This window comes from Thermobia domestica, chromosome 6, assembly GCF_964235325.1.
Source record: "Thermobia domestica chromosome 6, izTheDome1.hap1.1, whole genome shotgun sequence".
In the NCBI taxonomy this organism is placed as follows: Eukaryota; Metazoa; Arthropoda; class Insecta; order Zygentoma; family Lepismatidae; genus Thermobia; species Thermobia domestica.
In genome coordinates this window covers 29733389-29753498 of record NC_137459.1, presented here as the reverse complement: position 1 = coordinate 29753498, position 20110 = coordinate 29733389, and the positions used below count along the sequence as shown (strand labels likewise).

The 20110-nt window shown below is 35.7% G+C and overlaps 1 protein-coding gene across 1 annotated transcript in view; it reads left to right on the top strand.

Moving 5' to 3' along the window:
- Gat (sodium- and chloride-dependent GABA transporter) overlaps nt 1-20110 on the top strand; it is a 212640-nt gene that overhangs the window by 180403 nt on the left and 12127 nt on the right. Inside the window, exons 9-12 of the mRNA XM_081761475.1 lie at nt 3580-3704; nt 10067-10179; nt 14378-14509; nt 18915-19118. Of these exons, the coding sequence (XP_081617601.1) occupies nt 3580-3704; nt 10067-10179; nt 14378-14509; nt 18915-19118 (574 nt within the window). The remainder of the gene's footprint in view (nt 1-3579; nt 3705-10066; nt 10180-14377; nt 14510-18914; nt 19119-20110) is intronic.

The window sequence follows — 20110 nt, the reverse complement described above, 5'->3', positions numbered from 1 at the left end:
TCCGAGGCATATCTGATATGTCTATTCAAGTCAGTATGCGAATTAACATCGTGTCCGTGAGTTTTCTCGGGGTACTCCGGCTTCCTTCAACATTTTCATTCCAAGAATTCTTCCATCATCATTCACTTGCCTTAATCATCGCCTCTCTTAGCCAAACGGACATAATCGTTTATATTAAACTATGTTTTAGCCCCTCCCTTGGTCATAATATCTTATATATAAAAGAGAACGTACAAATCCTTTGTTAGCTCATCACGCTAATACGGCTGAACCAATTTCTTTCATTTTTGGGGGGTTATTAAGATTTGGACCCTAGATGGTTTTTATCATATCACTTTAATTTTCAATTACCAGTGTCTTGAGATAATTGACCATTCAAGTGTCCATAACGTACAAATCCTTTGTTATTAGTTCATCATAGGTAAAAATAAACGTATTTATATGCAACCCGCATGACCGTGTCACTCGGCGGGTTAACATAAATGACAGGCGATATACAGCGGAAAATAGCTTGAATCTTCTGTTTAAAATTTTTAAATTGATTTGCTTATTTTTACAGACACTTTTACAATATGCCAGCACCGGGATGACCGCAGCGAAGCGGGGCGGGTTAACATAAATGACAGGCGATATAATGTTAAGATTTACTGCAATCTTCTATGGTTTTTATCATATCACTTGAAAGCGAAAAAGTAAAAATTATCTAAGTAACAAAGTTTATTGCGTTCCGGGGTGACCGCAGCGAAGCGGGGTGAACGCTGCTAGTCTTATATATAAAAGAGAACGTACAAATCCTTTGTTAGCTCATCACGCTAATACGGCTGAACCAATTTCTTTCATTTTTGGGGGGTTATTAAGATTTGGACCCTAGATGGTTTTTATCATATCACTTTAATTTTCAATTACCAGTGTCTTGAGATAATTGACCATTCAAGTGTCCATAACGTACAAATCCTTTGTTAGCTCATCATAGCTAAATCTAACCGTATTTATATGCAACCCACATGACCGTGTCACTCGGCGGGTTAACATAAATGACAGGCGATATAATGTTAACATTTACTCCAATCTTCTATGGTTTTTATCATATCACTTGAAAGCGAAAAAGTAAAAATTATCTAAGTAACAAAGTTTATTGCGTTCCGGGGTGACCCCAGCGAAGCGGGGTGAACGCTGCTAGTAATATATATATCAGTGGTGCCCACCCCCTCATGTCCATGATGCACCCCTCTCAATTGTCTATCCGTATGTGTTCTTCCATGAAAAAAATCTTTTCGATTAATTTTTACACCCCTCAAACATATTTATATAGATTTTTAACTCTCCAAATATTTCAATGACGCAGTTTGCGTCATAGCCCCCTTTTGTGGGCACCCCTGTATATATATTAATACGAGCATTTCTTGCTTGCTTATAAACATTTTTATCTACAAAAAAATTCTGAACATTGTAATGATACTTCTCTAAAACGCTTCTCCGGAAACAAAACGGCAATTTTATGAAAGTTCATTCAGTGGCGTATCTACAAAAATTGTGGGTAACATAAACTACTTCTTAGAAGAAGAAATAAGAATTTTAATGAATTTTGGCTTGAAGAACGCGTTCGTTTAGGAAAAAGCTATTTAAACAGGTCTCAATTTTCAGAAAATTAATTCGAGTGGTATGAATTCTGTTTTCAATATTTTACTGTTGTTCTAACGATTACAAAAAGGTTGAGAGGCGACATGAAAATCTTTTGTCTCATATAAAAGTCATTCTTTTTCTTTTTTAAAGTTGTCTACAGAAAATAGACGTTATTTCTTATTTCTGTTTTCATAACTATCGGGGAAAAAAATCTTAATTTGATTCCAGCTTACTCGAAGTGTGCTTCGTGATCGAAAAAATCCGTGTGCTTGGATTTTTCTCGGAGTTCTCCCGTTTCCTCCCACTTTCTTCATTTCATCACTTCAATCATTATCATTACCATCGTCTTCCTTTGCCTCCTTGTATAATCATGGGACGTCAAATTAAAAGCAATCAAAATTCAAATATAAAAATAGCAAATCAGTTTCCTTCCGGGACCATTCTTTGCAGCAACGTCATTATTATCGGGGCTAATACGGCATGTTATATATGGATGAATTTGTCATGTAGATCCATGTACAAGTACACTTCTGTATGTACAGCACATCTAACCCATGTTTATTATTGAAAGAAAGTAGCCCAAAGAAAAAAAAATGTCTTAAAAGTTTAAGGTTGCTCAAAGATCCAAGTATGTGTCTTTCCATAAAATAATTTGAGAATTCTGAAGATATGATTTTTCTATAATATACCTCTTCACCTTAATACAGTGGTTCCCGATCTTTTTTGATTGGCGACCTACTTCGCTAAGTGCTTACCTAATCGCGGCACATGTATTATTTTTCTCGAATTAATATTAATACAAAATATAATCATAAATTACTATAAGTTTTGTGTTATCATTGTTGTTGCTATTGAAGACTTTAAGTAGTTCAGCTTCTCTAAAAAAAATAATTTTAACTTATTATTAAATCCTTTGAGGTAAAAATAAATTGTGTCGTACAAAGTGTGTGTTTAGTTATAGGCTTTCTGAACAACAAGATTTATTTTACAATTCTACAAGGTGTGATCAAAAGTCCTGTGAATGTAGTTGCACAGTGCCATCTAGCGATATAGTATCCAACTCTACTAGTAAGCCTGGTAGCCTAAACCTTTGGTACGGTCAGTGTTGAGTTTGAGCGAGTTGTGACATGTTAGTTGGCTTCCAGAGGCAGAAGAGTGAGGACGTGTTTAGAGTGTCTGTCGCGCGACAACATTAAGTTTCATTCTAAACTGCAATACAGTGCCAAAGAAGCTCACGAAATGTCAAAATCGGTGTACGGCGATGAAGCGGTAATATTGAAGACTTTATAACTGGTATGAGCGATTCAAAAGCGGCAATGAGTCGGTTGAAAACGAGCAACACACGTCCTTCGTGGTCAAGAACAGATGAAGACGTGTAAAAGTGGCACAAATGATTTGTTCAACCAGGCGAATGATTATTCGAGAGCTTTATGAAGAACTAAACATTTCGTATGAGTCTGTGAAAAGCATTTTAACCGTATATTAAATAGGCAATTGCTTCCTTCTTTACCAGTGAAACAAGCAGTGCCACACCTTGTTTTTGATCCGCGAGTTTTTTGACCGAAAAGTATTCCTGTCTGTCCACATTCGTTGTGTTCTCCAGATATAGCATCATGTGATTGCTGGCTCTTCCCCAAAATTAAAAGCGTGCTTAAAGGGATAGGTATTGACACCATTCCTGACATTGAGAGGGCCACAACAGAGCAGCTGAACGCCCTTCCAAAAGAAGCCTTCCAGAAATGCGTACAGTCATGGATTCAATATTTTTCTAGCCAAGGACAGTACTTTGAAGGAGATAAAATCAAACCCCATGTAAGCTTATTACGTTGTTTATAATAAAATTATTCGCCGTATTTTTTTTTAAATCACAATTTGTAAAATTTCGCAATGTATGTGTTTTTGAACGACTTGGTATGTATTTCGTATTCTTAATAATTTTGCACTTTTTTTTTTCAGGGACGCCTTGATTGTATGCTGCGTGAATTCATGTACCAGTATGTTCGCTGGTTTTGTGATTTTCTCAGTGGTAGGATTCATGGCACACGAGCAAGGGAAACCTGTGGCCGAAGTAGCTGCTTCAGGTAAGTAACACAAATTCTCCGAAAATGAATTATGCTCAACTTGAAAAGCAGTCAAAAATCTATTTAGCCAGTTAACAGCTGAAACATTTGCTCTCAAATTAAATTTGTTTAAATTCATGCTTTGTGAAATTCATAAGAATTTCCATCTCCTTGTCTGTTTAAAGTAATTCCAGATCACTATTCAAACAATACGTTTTTCCAATCTTCTTGCTGTTATTATTTTTTTTCTCTGTCATTGAGGTAAGAATACAGAGAGAAGGCATCGTTCATTTAACTAAAAGTACTATCTCAGCATTTTTACGATAAGAGTTAGGAAAAATGTGAGAATCTTAATCAAAATTTAAGTCACACCTAAAATCTAATTTTTCCTAAACGTAATGGAGTCAGTGGTGTAGTGAGACATTTGAAGTATCGTTTGAAATAAAATTATTCTTCAAAATGTAATTTTAAACGTTGTTCACTTCGAAATTTATCTAAGTTCCAAAACTAACTAACGTATGGTCTATGCAACCCGCAGGTTCAATACCATGTTCACAATAGCTTTCCATTGACTTTTGCCCTTAGATAACTGAATCCAGTTTCTACTTTGAACTCCTATTTCTGCGAGATTCATCTTAATATTATACTCCCATCTCCGCCTATATCTTCTTAATGGACATTTTCCGATTGACTTTCCAGTGATAACTCTGAAAGCGTTTCTTCCTTCTTCCATTCTGGATACATAACCTGCCCCCCTCAGCCTTCTAGATTGGATGATTCTAACAATGTTTGGCAAACCCTATAAATTATGCAGTTCCTCTTTATGAAGTTTCCGCCGTTCCCCATTCCCGTTCCTCTTGGGTCCGAATATTTGTCTCAGGATCTTGTTCTCAAATACTTTCAGTCTACATTCTTTCCTCAGAGTAAGCAACTTACACAGAACAACAGGCATTATTATCGTTTTATATATTTTAAACTTCAGATTCCTCGACAGAATTCGCGACGACAGTAGTTTTTGAACTGAATAATAGCACAAATTCCCTCCTTTTAGTTGGCATTTAATTTCTTCGTGAATATGGTTTTGGTCTGTTAATTTTGATCCTAGATATTTGAAAGTATCCACTTTATCGAAAGTATTTTTTGATATTTAAAGCAAATACGGAACTATATCTACGAATGCGTTTCGGATCCTATGAACTGCGTTACCTCACATCACACGGTTATGATGTGTTAGATAAAGGAGACGGATGAGAAAATTAAGTGAATTGGTGGAATGAGAAAGTGTTAGGAAATTAAGGAAACTCCGCAACAACTCTTGAATTCGGCGTTGTCCACGAGGAATTTGTGTGTCCTGCAATTGAGGAAAGGACATTCGCACCAAAGGTGAGAATCGTATCTCTAAGCCACTTAGGCCATATTCTTTTTAATGTTATTCCTTAAGATGTTTTATCTACGCTTCATTACATATTTTTATTTGTTCTAATCAGTTGATTTACTGATTTTGCGACTTATCTGTGCATGTAACGTTTATGATATAAAATAATTATTCATAAATTCACGTCAATGTTATCCAATGGATGCCAAACCTGCAACTGAATATAAGATAAAGAATCAGGTTCTCGCTTCATCGCCAGTGAAAGCAAAAGCATCTGTAAACCCCCATCTGTTGTCTCACACCTACTCAATACTGAAGCCGTTCCTGTTTCCATAGCAACGAGCACTCGAGCTCTGACACGAAGCGAAATGTCCTCCCCGCGGTGAAAGAGAAACATCTCGCGCTTGTGCAAAGCAGAGTCTGTTGACGAACGAAGTGAATACATTTGCTACTTTCAACACGCTGCTAGATGCTCTATTTGTTCACCCCCTCTCTTCGATATAGAAGGTTATTTATGAGTTAGAACTACACGTTTTATGCTATTACATCTCCTTTATAACAATATAACATGAAAGTTTGATTGCTCTTCTTAATTAGGTTCTGAAAATGTAAAGACCATAAATTGACTGAGCAAAATTTGTGATAGTTTTCTTTCATTAAGCTGTTACTGAATTAAAGGCCTGCCATTTCTCGTAAGTTACAAAATTCCTAGTGCCTTGAGTTCTACCGGTAAAATTAAAAGATCGAGTAACGTTTATTATTCTAACTACATATAAAACTATATGAAGTGGCAAAATAAAGGGGCACTTTCGGTTGACGTGGAAAGTTGAAATTTGACATGATGGTTGCTTTCCGGGACTAACCGACAGCAAAATTGATAAAAATGAATATTTTTAATTTTTAAGGGGTCGAAAGGGGGATGAAGAAATCCCCATGTTATTTAAATAGCCGTTTTCTTGGGATACAAAATCTTATCTTTTAGATAGTTGAAATAGGAAAAGAAACTTGAAATTCGGCAGAATTGTGGCTTTAAGAGGTACGAGGCCGTAGACCGAGAAAAGGCGGGGGTGTGGAGGCGAAGCCCCCAGCTGGGCAAATTTAGGAAATATGAAGAGCAAATGCACGAAATTCACTGTTGATGGAGAGGCTGATACGTCAGAGATGCGAATCCGCAGGCTGAGGAAACGTTGGGGTCTATGGCCAAAGGCTAGTCTTCTAGTATAAAATCCCTTTCAAGCACTGGAGGATCGCGGTGGCTTAGTCGTACAGCGTTAACCTCTGGTGCATGCGGTTCTCGGTTCGATTTCAGCTCGTGCCAAGCAGGACCGTAGCCAGTCCAAAAATGTAGAAGGGGCCTGGTAGAAGTTAGTGTCCGAGGCAGGACCGTGTTTACGAATGGATCAACATATGCCCTGGCCCAGGCTGTGAAGTTTTGGAGGCGGTAAATTTTATTTGACCCTCTTTCTTTTTATCATACTCCAGTTCTGAAAATTTCAGAAATTTATTATCACGCGCATATAAATATGACACGCAAGTCTGTAAATTTCCAAGTAACGCGAATACATTACGTTATAAATAATTAATTAACATTTTACTTATAAATTTAAGTTGTTACATTTCTTCTTCCATTATTAAAATTATGGAGCATTTCGTTGTTAAATATCCAAGTAATGTTCTAAGTACCCTGTACAGATATTCAGGTTCTTGGGAATCAACAAACGTTGGGGAGCACAAGCCCCTTCTCTCCCAGGATCAGCGCCATTTTCAGGGGGCGGCATTTTTAATGGTCCGAGGCGGCAAAAATATTAAACACAGCCATAATCTGAGACAAGAACTCTTTGTGAAAATCAAAATCCCAACAACGTGCACTGGACACTTGATTATGAAGGAACAGTTATTATTTATTAATTTATACAAATACAATTTATTAATATGACTAATGAATATCTGTAGCCACGTAGTTTGCATTTGTTTACATGATATCTACTGCCTATTAAAATTTAGAAAATAGTCATGGGATAAGTACAAAGAAATTTATTTATGAGAAAAGGCAGTGTTTGTGACAGGTTCATTGTTGAAGAACTACATACAATGATGATCTTATGGCAACTCAGTTTTAACTCAGGCCAGTGGTCCCACTATGACTACCACTTATTTCAACATCAAGAGCCCGGTGTTGCGGTTAACACAGTCCAGTGGTACCAGCGTGTTATTTCAACGCCAAGGCTTCGGTGTTGCGGTTAACACAGATCAATTGTTCCACTATGACTAACACATTAGCGTGTTATTTCAATACCAAGAGCCCGGTGTTGCTGTTAACACAAACGAGTGGTCCCACTACGACTACCACTTTAGTGTGTTATTTCAACACCAAGGGCCCAGTGTTGCGGTTAACACAGTCCAGTGGTTAAAGTGTAACTACCAATTTAGCGTGCTATTTCAACGCCAAGGGTTCGGTGCTGTGATTAACACAGATCAATTGTCCCTCTATAAGTAACATTTTAGCGTGTTATTTCAATACCAAGAGCCCGAGGTTGCGATTAACACAGTCCAGTGGTTCCAGCGTGACTACCAATTTAGTGTGTTATTTGAACACCAAGGGCTCGGTGTTGCGGTTAACATGAACGAGTGGTTCCAGCCTAACTACCAATTCAGCGTGTTATTTGAACGCCAAGGGCCCAGTGTTCTGGTTAACACAGGCCTGAGGTTATCTATTTGACACAGAGATGGTGTTGAGCGATGTGAAAATAACACCACAGCGGTGTTACAGAACTAGATGATTGAACGAAGAAACGTGGGAAAAAGAACAGCAAAATGGTGATCTTTCTATATATACCATGCGTTGTTAGTTACACCCCAGCTAACATGGTGAACGCAAGTCATTCAGTTACTAATATTAATAACTATTATTTGTTAGTGGTCAACGCAACCTTGCATTTGCAAAGAGCAGTAGCTTCGCAAAGTATCACAACCACCACAAAATCATGAGTAACAGGTAGATATTTCTATACCGTAATTTTAAGAGTGTGCATTGCCTTCCAAGGATATCAAAGATATCTGGTAACAGACATTGAACATTCATGTTAGATTTTATTTTTATTTTCCTTTCTTTTTTGTTCTGAGCAAAGATTTACACAGTAGATCTAATATTTATACGAAGTAACGAACAACATATTACATTTCCGGTAATCTTTCACGAAAATAGTCTGCGTTAGTATAGAAAATACGTATCTTCTTATATTTATATGAGTAGAAGTGCTGCCATCTGTTGTTCTATGTTTGCTATGTTCCCCTTTGTTGCCAGCTTATTTCATTCCTACTAATGACTTATAAATAATTTATGCCCCACTTTATTATCCCGCATAAGAGTCATGTCCATTTAATAAAATGAAAATGCCTTTGTGAAAGTAGCTGTTTGGCAACTGTATTTGAAAAATACTAATTGTATGCTAGTAGAATGATTCACCATGTCAGTTACTTGATTTAACGACTGTCATTTTAAAAGTGTTCTCCAAAGTGCGACGGAATTAAAATAGTACGAGGTATGTGTAAAAATTTAAGACAACTGGGGATTGTGTTTTTTACTGTCATTTGTCTAGTATGGCATAAAAGAACAAATTCAGTTTTCGGAAGGACTGAGATAAGTTCTCTGTTAAATATATTGTACTTACCAGAAATAAGTTGAGCGCTTGAAACGCACTGAATAAATAATAAATATCTGTTTATGTCAGACACTAGTCTTCATGCGACTTTTATATTTGTGTGGTGAAGCTCAGTAACTACATAACCAGAGCTTCGGTATAATCAGAGAGAATTTTGCAAATTGAATCGATTTCTGTTAAAAGGGCGTATGTGCAGTAAACACAATTTTCGAGAAATGACAAAAAAAAAACTTTTTTCACGAGTCGGTTCGGTTGATGAAAAAAAAAAGAAAAATATGTGTAAGTGTACATAGTTACTGATTGTTTATTAGCTATATAGGATGTAACTGTGAATTATGGTTTAATCTACAAAAATTACTAAACTTTGGAAACATACGCCCTTTTAACAGAAAACATGGTGACATAAAATGTGAAACCATGTTTTTTACTGAAATATATCTAAAATTTTATACACTGTTACATTGGTAGTATACTAATGAAAGACAGAGATACTGATAATAGTAATTAGTAATAATAATAATTTGAAATCAAACATTTTTCTCCCAAAAATTACTTTTAAAAAAATAATCTCTGTCAGGATAAGTTCTGAATTATCACTTGTCGTCACTGTTTGCCTTACTCCGACTTGTAAAGTACTTTCAATCCATATCGGGAAATACTGAGGTTAATGCTGGAATATACCTTGGCCACCTACGTGCTAAATATAAATCCTGCAAACCTTAATACTGTGCCAGAATAAAATTTGAAAATTTCTCACGGTATCTTTTATGGGATTTAAAATTGTGGCTACAAAGTTTAGACTGATCTTCACCTGGTGTAACGCCAAAGCAGAGGCAGGCAATTATAAGTTTAGGTGGATTTTATTTATGTTGTGTGATGAGGGAATGAATGCCGTACAAATTGGGAATGCAAGGAAGTAGCATTGCATAAGAAAATATTATTTTAATGATAGGATTTGTATTTTTAACCTAAGCGAGTTTTCTTTAAGTTTTATTCCCAAAATTCTTGAGCGATTGTTCAGATTCCAGTACAGCTGATAGACCGACCAACAGAGCACATTCATATATTATAATATATCATAGTATAATATTATAATAATATAACTCAATGGCTTATATTTTCAACACTTTCCAAGAATTACACTTCTTTTAACACAAATCGTTGCATCTTCATCTAAAATACTCAATTTTATATTAAAAAAAATAAAATCGTAAAAAAAAAATGTTACATACACCCTTTTAACAGAAATCGATTCAATTATAATAAGGCACATCCATTACTTTTTCATTAATTATTTTTTAAGGAACGTTATACAAATACTGACTTAGGTTACTCATTTCTTGCAGGTCCTGGTCTTGCTTTCCTAGCATATCCATCTGCAGTATTACAACTGCCAGGTTCACCATTGTGGGCTTGCCTATTCTTCATAATGTTACTTTTCATCGGATTGGACAGTCAGGTAAGAAGAAGAAAAATAAAACGGAATTTTTGTTTATTGTAATTTGACAACAACTACATTTGAAATGAATGGAAATGTATTCCGGAAAGTCTCCCTCAAATCGAATAATTCTCTGAAAGTAAAAACTGGGTTGTATTCAGAAGTACGTAGACTATCAAATTCAGATTGACTTATTTTGAGTTCAATGTCTTTTTTCAAACACCGACGTTATATGAGGCAGAACGCACTGTTTAAAGTGGCACCCGAAACATTAGCCAAGTGCGTATCTGAGGCAAGCATCTCGGCTATGAATCGAACCCAGGACACAGAAATCACGGGCATTAGTCCCGATGATGCAGTGCAGGTAACTCTTCCCACTTGAACAGTTGATTAATCTTTTAACTGCTGAGTTTTTGTAGATCTGAAATATATATATATATATTTGCTAGGGTTTCCCCAAAAGATTAAAATCGAGTCTTGAGAACATAACTGTCATATGTCCAGTTGTCTAAATTTTTCAGGAAACTATTTCGAAGTTTCAAAATATTGGCAAAAATCAGGATCGTAGTTGAACATTGGGGATTTAGTTCAACATGTTATTAGTTTTTAGATGCATGCTAGCATATCAACTTATCATAGCAGGTATCAACTATCGAAAAAGCTGACAAAGTCAATGTTGAGAAAGTTGAACATATGACATTTGTGCTCTCAAGAGTAGAAATTTAAGTTGTTTTTTTTTTTAGAATCAATGAGAAAATTTAACTCATTTGAATAATATTAAATTGTGCCCCAAGCGTGTTCAAATTTTCAATGCACTTACAACATACAATATGCGGCAAAAGCAACTTGTACGTTTAGAACGGCTAGAGGGAGTGACAGCATAACTTACATAGGAACCACATACGATATAATTGTAGAGCACCGTCACAGAGACGAATTTAGAGGAGTGCATCGGTGCATGTGTACCCTCCGCCCTTTGTTTTAAATATACACTATCTAAAGTGGAAGCTACAATGAAAATAGCAACACTTTCCAAAAACTTTCTGCTCTCATGTTTCCGTTTGGGGCTTAAAAGAAAGCGGACTTTTGCAAAAGCAATAGTTTAAGTCCATTTTCTGAAGCTTGAAGGAAAAAGATTCAACGAGACCAGACACTTAACACTTCCAGGGCCATTCCTCATTCACACCACAGATGCCTAAAAGCACTAAGAAATTTAAAATTTCATTCAAATGTACTGGTTGTTATTGGTGCACTCTCGCTCAGAAATAATGGATCCTGCCCTGTCCGTCATGTTGGCAATCTTAAAGTCCGCTACCTTGGATTCAGATTTAACCAGTTGAGAATGCTCCAAGAGCGTTGCCAGAACGAACTTAAAATGAATGAAGAGATGGAGAGGGAAAGATAACTATGATGCTCCCTACATGTAAAAGTGAATCTTTTCATCCACACCTCCTTCTGTTTCTCGCAAAAATTCGCAAAATATCATCTCTCTATGCCTTACAGTTCCAGAGAAAAGGCTCCTCAAATCTTCCGAAATTGGAACTTTTTTGGCCAATATCTGTAGAACGGTGGTCAGTTTGCCAGTAGCCAGTTATCCAGTGGCCACCGGTTACTATTCGGTACCAAAATGCTCATCATCCTCTTAGTTTATTCATCAACACCAACATAATATCTCTATGACTTATGGTTGCAGAGATATGGATTCTTAACTCTTCCGAAATCGGCCATCTTTTGGCCAATATCTCGGGAACGGTAATAGTGACGCGAAAAATTCCATCACTTTCTCAGATAGATTTTTTATGCTCTATCGAATGGAGGACTCAAAATTGAAAAAAAATAGCAAATAGCAGACAGACGAACACACAAACACACAGATATAGTAACGAACATTTTAAGTTCGTTGGAAATTTTAATAAGAAAAGTTCATATGGCATGTGGTTTTGGGATAGCTTTTCACCACAAATACTCATCTAAGGTTATTTGCAACTTATATTTAATCATTTAATGGGATGTTACCTTTATAATATATGTTTAGTAACTTACAATTGTCTTTCAACACTTACATGCCTAATATTTTATGCTGTAAATGTTTACAAACTTTGAGGTCACTTGGGGCACCATTTAATATTATTCAATTGAACTCATTTTTCTAATGGGTTAGTTTGATCTAATATTGAACCATTTATGAAGCTCAAAAAAAGTCAAAGTAGAAAAATAAGAACTACCCTAAAATAAGAACCACGTATAAAAACCACTAAGCGATTCCGAGGAAATGTTTACTGACATTTTCTTCGTGCTTCTGTGAGTAGATTCACCTCCCAAACGTTGTTAACCGCGCATGTTATCACTCTGTATCTATATAATGTTGTATATAAATTTCTTCTATTTCATATATAAATGTTTTACAAGTAATCGCAGTATAACATGGTTTAGTTTAAGGAACTAGGGCAAGAAAGTTTAATGTGGTGGGCTGTATCTTTTATTATTTTTCGCTTTCATGCCTTCTAGTGTCAATATAGTAATTTTTTTGGTGTTTTAGTTGGGCACTTCACTAACTCGAATCCAATTTGTATTATTAATTTTAAAGAGTCAAGAAATCCATAGGGGGTTCCAAAGTAAGGGTTTAACTGACTGTATAATTTAAAAATGTCATTACATGTGGCAGTCATGACAGGAATTACGGACTTTAGTCAATCACGAGCTCTACAGAAGAACAAAACCAGAAATTAAGCATTCTTTATTTCTCTAATTATGTTGTTAATATAGAAGCTCTATAAGCAAACTTCTTTTTTAAAAAAAATGAAAAATGAAATTTATCTCACCATTATAATTGCAAATGTTCTATTTCTGGGATGCCGCTTCCTGAAACTGAAAATATCCTATGCGCTATACTATTCAGGTAATCTCTTCGTCTTGGCGAATGAATAACTCGTTTCAACATAGTCTATCAAATTTCATTGTCATTCAATCCTCTTTTTCATTCTACATACATTCCTGTCACGTCTCTCAGTACACAGTTTAATTTCAAACAATATCCCAAGCAGTTCGTTTTACTCTTCTTAATTATCTCCCCTACTTCTTACTTGTTTTTCTTCGTTCGAAAATGAAAAATGAAATGAAATCTTTGAGTTTTGCGTCCCACGATTATGCCGGTTAGGCTAAAGGAGACGGTAATTATGAGAAATGAGTGAAATGAAGAAAGTGAGAGGAAACGGGAGAACCCCGAGAAAACCCACGAGCACGGTGTTTGTCTACCACAATGTCCACACGGCGCGAGCTGGGATCGAACCAAGGACCCCAAGCAGCGGAGGTGAACGCTCTACCACTGAGCCACCGCGTCCCACCTTCTTCGTTCGACTCAGTTAAATTTAAACTTTTTTAAAAGCGAATATTAACTTGCTTTCCATAGCTATACATGTTGATCTAAAATGCACGGTATCCATAGCCATCTATTAGCAAAACAGACAATTTTCAATTCCAAAATTGTTGTGTTTATTTATCATATATATTCTAGCCATTCCAGTAAGAAAAAAATATGTTGAAACAATTAACAATATAACTTTACAATCAGGTGCGCACACAGATTCTTTTCTCGAAAGGGGTTCAAGCTTTTGGGGTTCAATACTACAAGCCACTACGTCTATGTAATACTGAACGGGTATAATTCTGCACCCGAAAAGACGATAAATAATTGTAAAATATTTTCGCCTATACTTTCTTTAAATGATAGAACTATATTGTTTTTGTAAGAGAAAGAGTAAAGATGAAGTGTTAAGATCAAATTTTCATGTCACATCAGTAATTTCCCTGTTAAAAATAGGTAGTGATTTATTGACAAAATGTAGAAATATATGTTGAGTTAGGAAGTTTTGAAGGGGTCCGGACCTGATGGGGACCCCGTGGACGCGCTCCTGCTCACAACTTAATTTTCTAGTTATGAAAGCTCGTTGCTGCTTACGGTGTACAGTGCTTCGTCATTATTTGTTTTTTTTTTTTTTCTAATACTGTTCACGTGGTATGGTAGAACTCGTAACTACACCTGTGGTTCCTATATGGAGTGATATGTGTAAGTTATATCCATATATGGAGAAGTGGTAGAGGAGCAGAGTTTTCCCTTCCGGTAACGTTATAAATTGCAAGTATTAAGAAACGATATTAATAAGATGAACTTAAACGTTTAAGTGCTTATGTGTAGTAACAAAATGTTGATCATTTCCAGTTCTGCACAATGGAAGGTTTCATCACTGCTATGGTAGACGAATGGCCTCGATTGCTACGAAGGAGAAAGGAGATCTTCATCGCTATTGTTTGCTTAATCTCCTACATCATAGGTCTTTCCTGTGTCTCCCAGGTATTTACAAAACAGCTTTATTAGTAGTAGTACGAAGGAATTACATCTATGAACTGTGTAAAGTACGAGGATGATTCAAAAAATAAAGGGCGTTAGATGATGCATATGTTGTGTCAGACTCTCGTAATATCAACTCGAAGATGATCGCACTCACAGAAACAGGGTCAAATGTGAAAGTGATCAGATTTTGGTGACTAAAGGACACCAGAGCTAGGGTTTTCAGCCATATGTCGACCAATTACAGGATAAAGTATTTGATGATAGGCTTGCATATTCCCATTTATCTGGGGTGACTTAAAAACTGAGTAACATACCTGTTGCCAGACAGATTTATAAGAAAAAGAAATCAAAGAGAAAAGAAACATGCTTTTAATTACAACTTAAATTATAAAGCTAGGTGGTGTCTTAGCAGAGATTGAAAAAAAAAACGCCCTCGTATGTTTCTAGTTTTGCCAATGGACGAAACGTTTCAGAAACTGTCCATAATATGTTTATCGTTTTCTCGAATTAAGGTGTGAATATGATCATTCATAAATTATAAATTTTCGAACTTTCACTATGATAAGTAGAAAGTAAATGGATTCATTGGGATTATTTAAGGTAAATGGATTTATTCGGATTGCGATTTAATGGGATTAGGATTAGGGTCCAAGTAGTAAAATTAGGCTATAAGCTCAAATTTCCATATTTTTATTTTAGACTTCACGCTGATGGGACACTGAATATCCAATTAAGATTCCGTTTGAGGAGTTACTAAGGTTAAAGGCGAAAAAACCATCTCGATATGAAAAGACATGTTTTTCTATTATTACTTCAAATACTCCTAAAAATAATATTATTACTTTACATAGCGTTATACGTTTATTGGTTAATTCTGATAACTATAATGTTCGTTGTTTTTGTTTGAAGGTGTTTCTGTACATTTCAAATAAAACATCCAGCACATAAATTACAAACGGCTGAAGATAACAAGAATTTTAGGAATGATCAAAAAATGCAACAAAAGATTATGATCTTGGCCAATAATTAGTGTTTTCTCATGCTATTCTTAGCTCTATTCCCGATCAACTAGGAGGTGTTATTGCATTAGTAATATCAATCCTCATTTTAATAATCATACTATTCTTCCACACCAGAAAGATACGAGGATTACAATTCTACCCTATTAACCACAAAATTTTGGATCAGGGGCCACAAAATTTTTGAACGTCCCCTAATCGAGTTTCCGTGACCTTTTACGGAACAAGCACATCATACTGAGTTCAGTGATAGTTTGGATTTGGCTAAACTATGTGTAGTTCTCCAAACATAAATCTTACAAGAAGATTTCTCATTGAAATATATTGGATCTTTTGATCCAAAAAGGATGAAAGAGTGAAAAATAAAATACCACAGAGCGCACTGAACGAACTGTTCATCTTGTCCCACAGAATCTACAAAAGCTCTGAGGATTATCTGAAAATAATTAAGTGGCAAATTATGTCTTGCGACATGTAACTGAAAATATCATGAAAAATAAACACTTTTGTAGAAAACTGTTTTTCATGTGGGACACCATTTTCAGAATAGCTACCAGTTAATTGTGCTACAATACCAAAACAGAAAGTACTCCCCGGTCTTTGTGAATGGTGCCTCATATAAATAACTTCTCTGTAGAAAATTTTTTTTTTTTTTTTTTTTTTTTTCATGATCATTCCAAAGATATATCAAATGGCATTCATCCCCATTTAAAATTTACTGGTGACCTCCAGATACCATGATAGAGAGCTTGTGGAGCAGGCACAACGCTCTATTTTGTTTCATTCTTTTACCTTCATTAAATTGTGATTAATAAGCATTGAACTTTATCTGAAGCACCTGATGCAAGGCGGCTACACAAACTAGCTGTTACGCTGGCCCTTATGCCATTAACCGGCTACAATGCTTAGTGATAATTCCACTAATTGATTTATCTCATGTACTTTTATATGATGGGATATCTATACTATGCTAAAGTTGATTCGAGGATCATCTTGTGTAACAACGAGGAATCATACGGACTTAGCATTTACTTGACAAACCAAAATATTATCTCATTTTCTTAAATCAAATATACATGATATTGGTTTATTAGGAATCTGTTATAGATACTATTCGGAGAATCAGTTGTGAATTCCACTAAATTCCGATATAGCGAAACACCAAGTTCCTTCAGAATTTAGAGAACAATGGGCGGTAGGACCTCCAAGCCTGCAGGATGAAATTGGAGGAGGATTTTTTTGTGGTTCAACTTTTTTTTTCTCAGCACCAAAATGTTGATTTACTGATTAGCATGTGATCCAAAAATACATTGCCTCTATCAGGAGATTGAATCAGGTACCTAGCACACATGATCACGTATGTTAAGTACATGGATACAGAAAGTGCAATCAAAAATTTTAAAAAGTCATTATCCTTTATTTTCAACTAAAAATCCAGCTCGTTATAGATATTTAAGTTTATTGTCACGTTATTACAAAACAAACTGAGCCACTATTGCATTTGACGCCTCGAAGGGAGAAAGTTGATTAATATTTGACCTGGTGATCAGTGGTGGATGTAGAAGGTAAAAACTGGGGAGCAGCAAGAACCCAGGCTATGATAGGTATTACCTGACCAGGATAGCAGTGCGGTTTTGGGAGGATGGCGCCGCTGTTGTGTTTACATCAGTTTCTTGGCAAGAGTGGTGAAACAGGGGAGCGGAGAGTTTCACTCTGCAGTGTATCCAACAGTTTTTAAAAGTTGCAGTTTAGATGTTATGCATAACCTAATCTCTTTCCGCTTAATAAAGAACGACTTAAGTTATGTGATTGTGGTGAACTATTCCTGCAGTAATGCAGATGTATTGTGAATAGTGATATATGAATGGAAATTACCAATTTAAGAACAACACAGCACAATTGACAATTCAGTGAGCTTCTACCGTGTATTAAAAAGATAGTATAAAAATTGATTACGTTTTATTCGATGTCATTATAAAACAGGAGCAGCTTGTAAAACGCTGCTCTCGCTAGTTTGTTCGCAAGTTAATATGGAGTTATATTTTTTGTTGTTGATGTTCTTTGCTTGTTACTTAAGATGTTCTGCAAATAGCTTCAATAACTTTTGAAACTGTTTGTCTTAACTTGAGCCAAGGGCGGATACAGGCTGAATGTTTGGGGGGTGGTCGTTCGAAGTCAAATTAAGGTAAGAGTGTATTGCCAAAAAATAAGAAAAAAGAAAAAAGTAAAACAACTTTAGAAAAGGAGAAGTAGCTATTGGCTGCAATTTCTAGAACAAATGGCCACCTGCGATTTCGAAGGTGGACTTTTTTTTTTTTTTTTTTTTTTTTTGAGCAAGAACGCCAATGAAGGTAATTTCTTGCAATTTATTATTTGACTTCTGCAACGTAAAACGAAAAAAGTAAGGCCTACCTATTTTAGGTTTTATTTTTAAAATAAAAAAATATCCTATTCTGGGGCAATCGCCCCCCCCCCTCCCTTGGAGCTGCCCATGACTTCAGCATATGCGTGAAGTGGTTTATTACGGACAGGACAAAAAACTGTGATAGATTGATTACAAGTAATTCGGTTAGAAACACTGCTGCTTGCATTTTAGTTCCAAAACCTGCCGCCCGCACTCGTTCGCTGATCAGGTATCACGAATTTAATATATCACGAATTTACTATAAACTTTCAAAAATATGTAAATAATAGTTTAAGTTATTTTTGTCATTCAAAAAAAAACTGGGGGACCTAGGCCCCCACCCCGGGCTAGATCCAGCACTGGTGATGATGGGACTGTATTATTATAAGAAGTTATATTCCAATTCGTAAATACGGAAACGCTGACGACACTTTACTCAACTAATATAGTCTGGGTGGCTATAGCCTTTCATGAATTGTAAAGCCAGGAAGTTTAGTTAAATTCAATTGGTGTCAGAAATGAGAAGAGAAATAATAAACATGTTATACAATAGGTCTACATTCAAACTCTGAAATGTTTAATGTTTGAAGAGAATCTAATGAAAATCGGAGTTTTCGTTCGCTCGTGACTCATAAGAACTCGAACAGTGTTCCTCAACCTTATGTATACCTTCGATTATTGGTTTAAACACCACCATGGCCTTATGCAGAGATGTTCTGACGTGTGTTTAGTGCCATACTAAGGAGTTCGACTAACATGCAGTACCTAGTCAGGCATGAAAGTTTCCTGCAGTAGTCAGGCTTTTATTATGACGCGAATCATACGTCAAAATGACTCTCAAGGAGGCCCTAAATGTTATTGATTTTGTGTCATTTAAGTCATTTTTTTTTAAATATTCATGACATTATCATAAAAATAGAATATAACTATTTTTTTGTATGTGTGTGTGTATAACTACCTTATCTGCTCTTCTATCTTGTAGGGAGGAATGTACGTGTTCCAACTTCTCGACTCCTACGCTGTGAGTGGATTTTGTTTGCTGTTCCTGATATTTTTCGAATGTATTGCCATCTCGTGGGCGTTTGGAGTCAGTCGTTTCTATGATGGAATCAAGGACATGATTGGCTATTACCCTTTTATGTGGTGGAAGTTCTGTTGGACAATTACGACTCCATTTATATGTGTGGTAAGTTATTTTGTGAAGTAAGTGTTTAAATTGCCCAACTATTCTAAGAGTAATATCAGCAGATTTTCTGTGTTAACTCAATGTATATTTTATAGAATCTTACTTTGGTGGTGAAATTTCTTCAGTGTACCAATGACCCAAAATCCCCTAGTTCCTATATATTGCGAAGAGTGGGCTCAAGTTCTTTCTAGCTCTTATGTATTGTATAGGTGGCCTATTACACAGATAGATTAGTCTCGGTACAGATACTTATTTAATTTTCTTATTGTTCATTGTGAAACAACTCTTAAGAGGCCTAATCACCGCGAAATTAAAATACCGCTTATTTTACAGTAAGTATGTGATAACTTCATATAGGTAAAAGATAACGGAAATGTGAAACAAGAGCGTGCTAGACAATAGTATTTTGCATGAGGTACCGTTATCACGAGTCACCTAGTAGCTTTCCGTTTGCAACCATTTATAAACGCAAAAATAAATGCATTTACTAAATGGCTGGAAATCGAAAGTAGATAAGGGAGTGGTGATAACGGTATGTCATGTAAAATAATATTGTCTAGCGAGCTCTTGTTCCACTTTTCGATTATCTGTTATCTATTTGAAGATATTACATACTTACTGTTGTTAAATTAACCGTATTTTAATTTCGCCGTGACGGGACCTCTTGAGAATTTGTTCCATAACAGTCTTAGCAAAAGTTGCGGAGCATAACGCAACGCAGAACATGGACAGTTTTGTTTTAATAGTTTATCTTTTCCTATTTTAATCTGAAAATATTTTTAAAAGTAGAAACTGTCCTGTTATTTTTTAAATAAATATTTTACATACAGGATCCAACCTGTTGTTGCAATATTTACAAGTCTTAAATTTGTAAATTACACATGAAATAAAAGTTCGTTCTTTTAACATATATTATACAATATCGTTACGGTTGTGTGACAGAATCTAGAATATTTTGATTATATTTCCCAATAATGCTGCATTAGTATGAT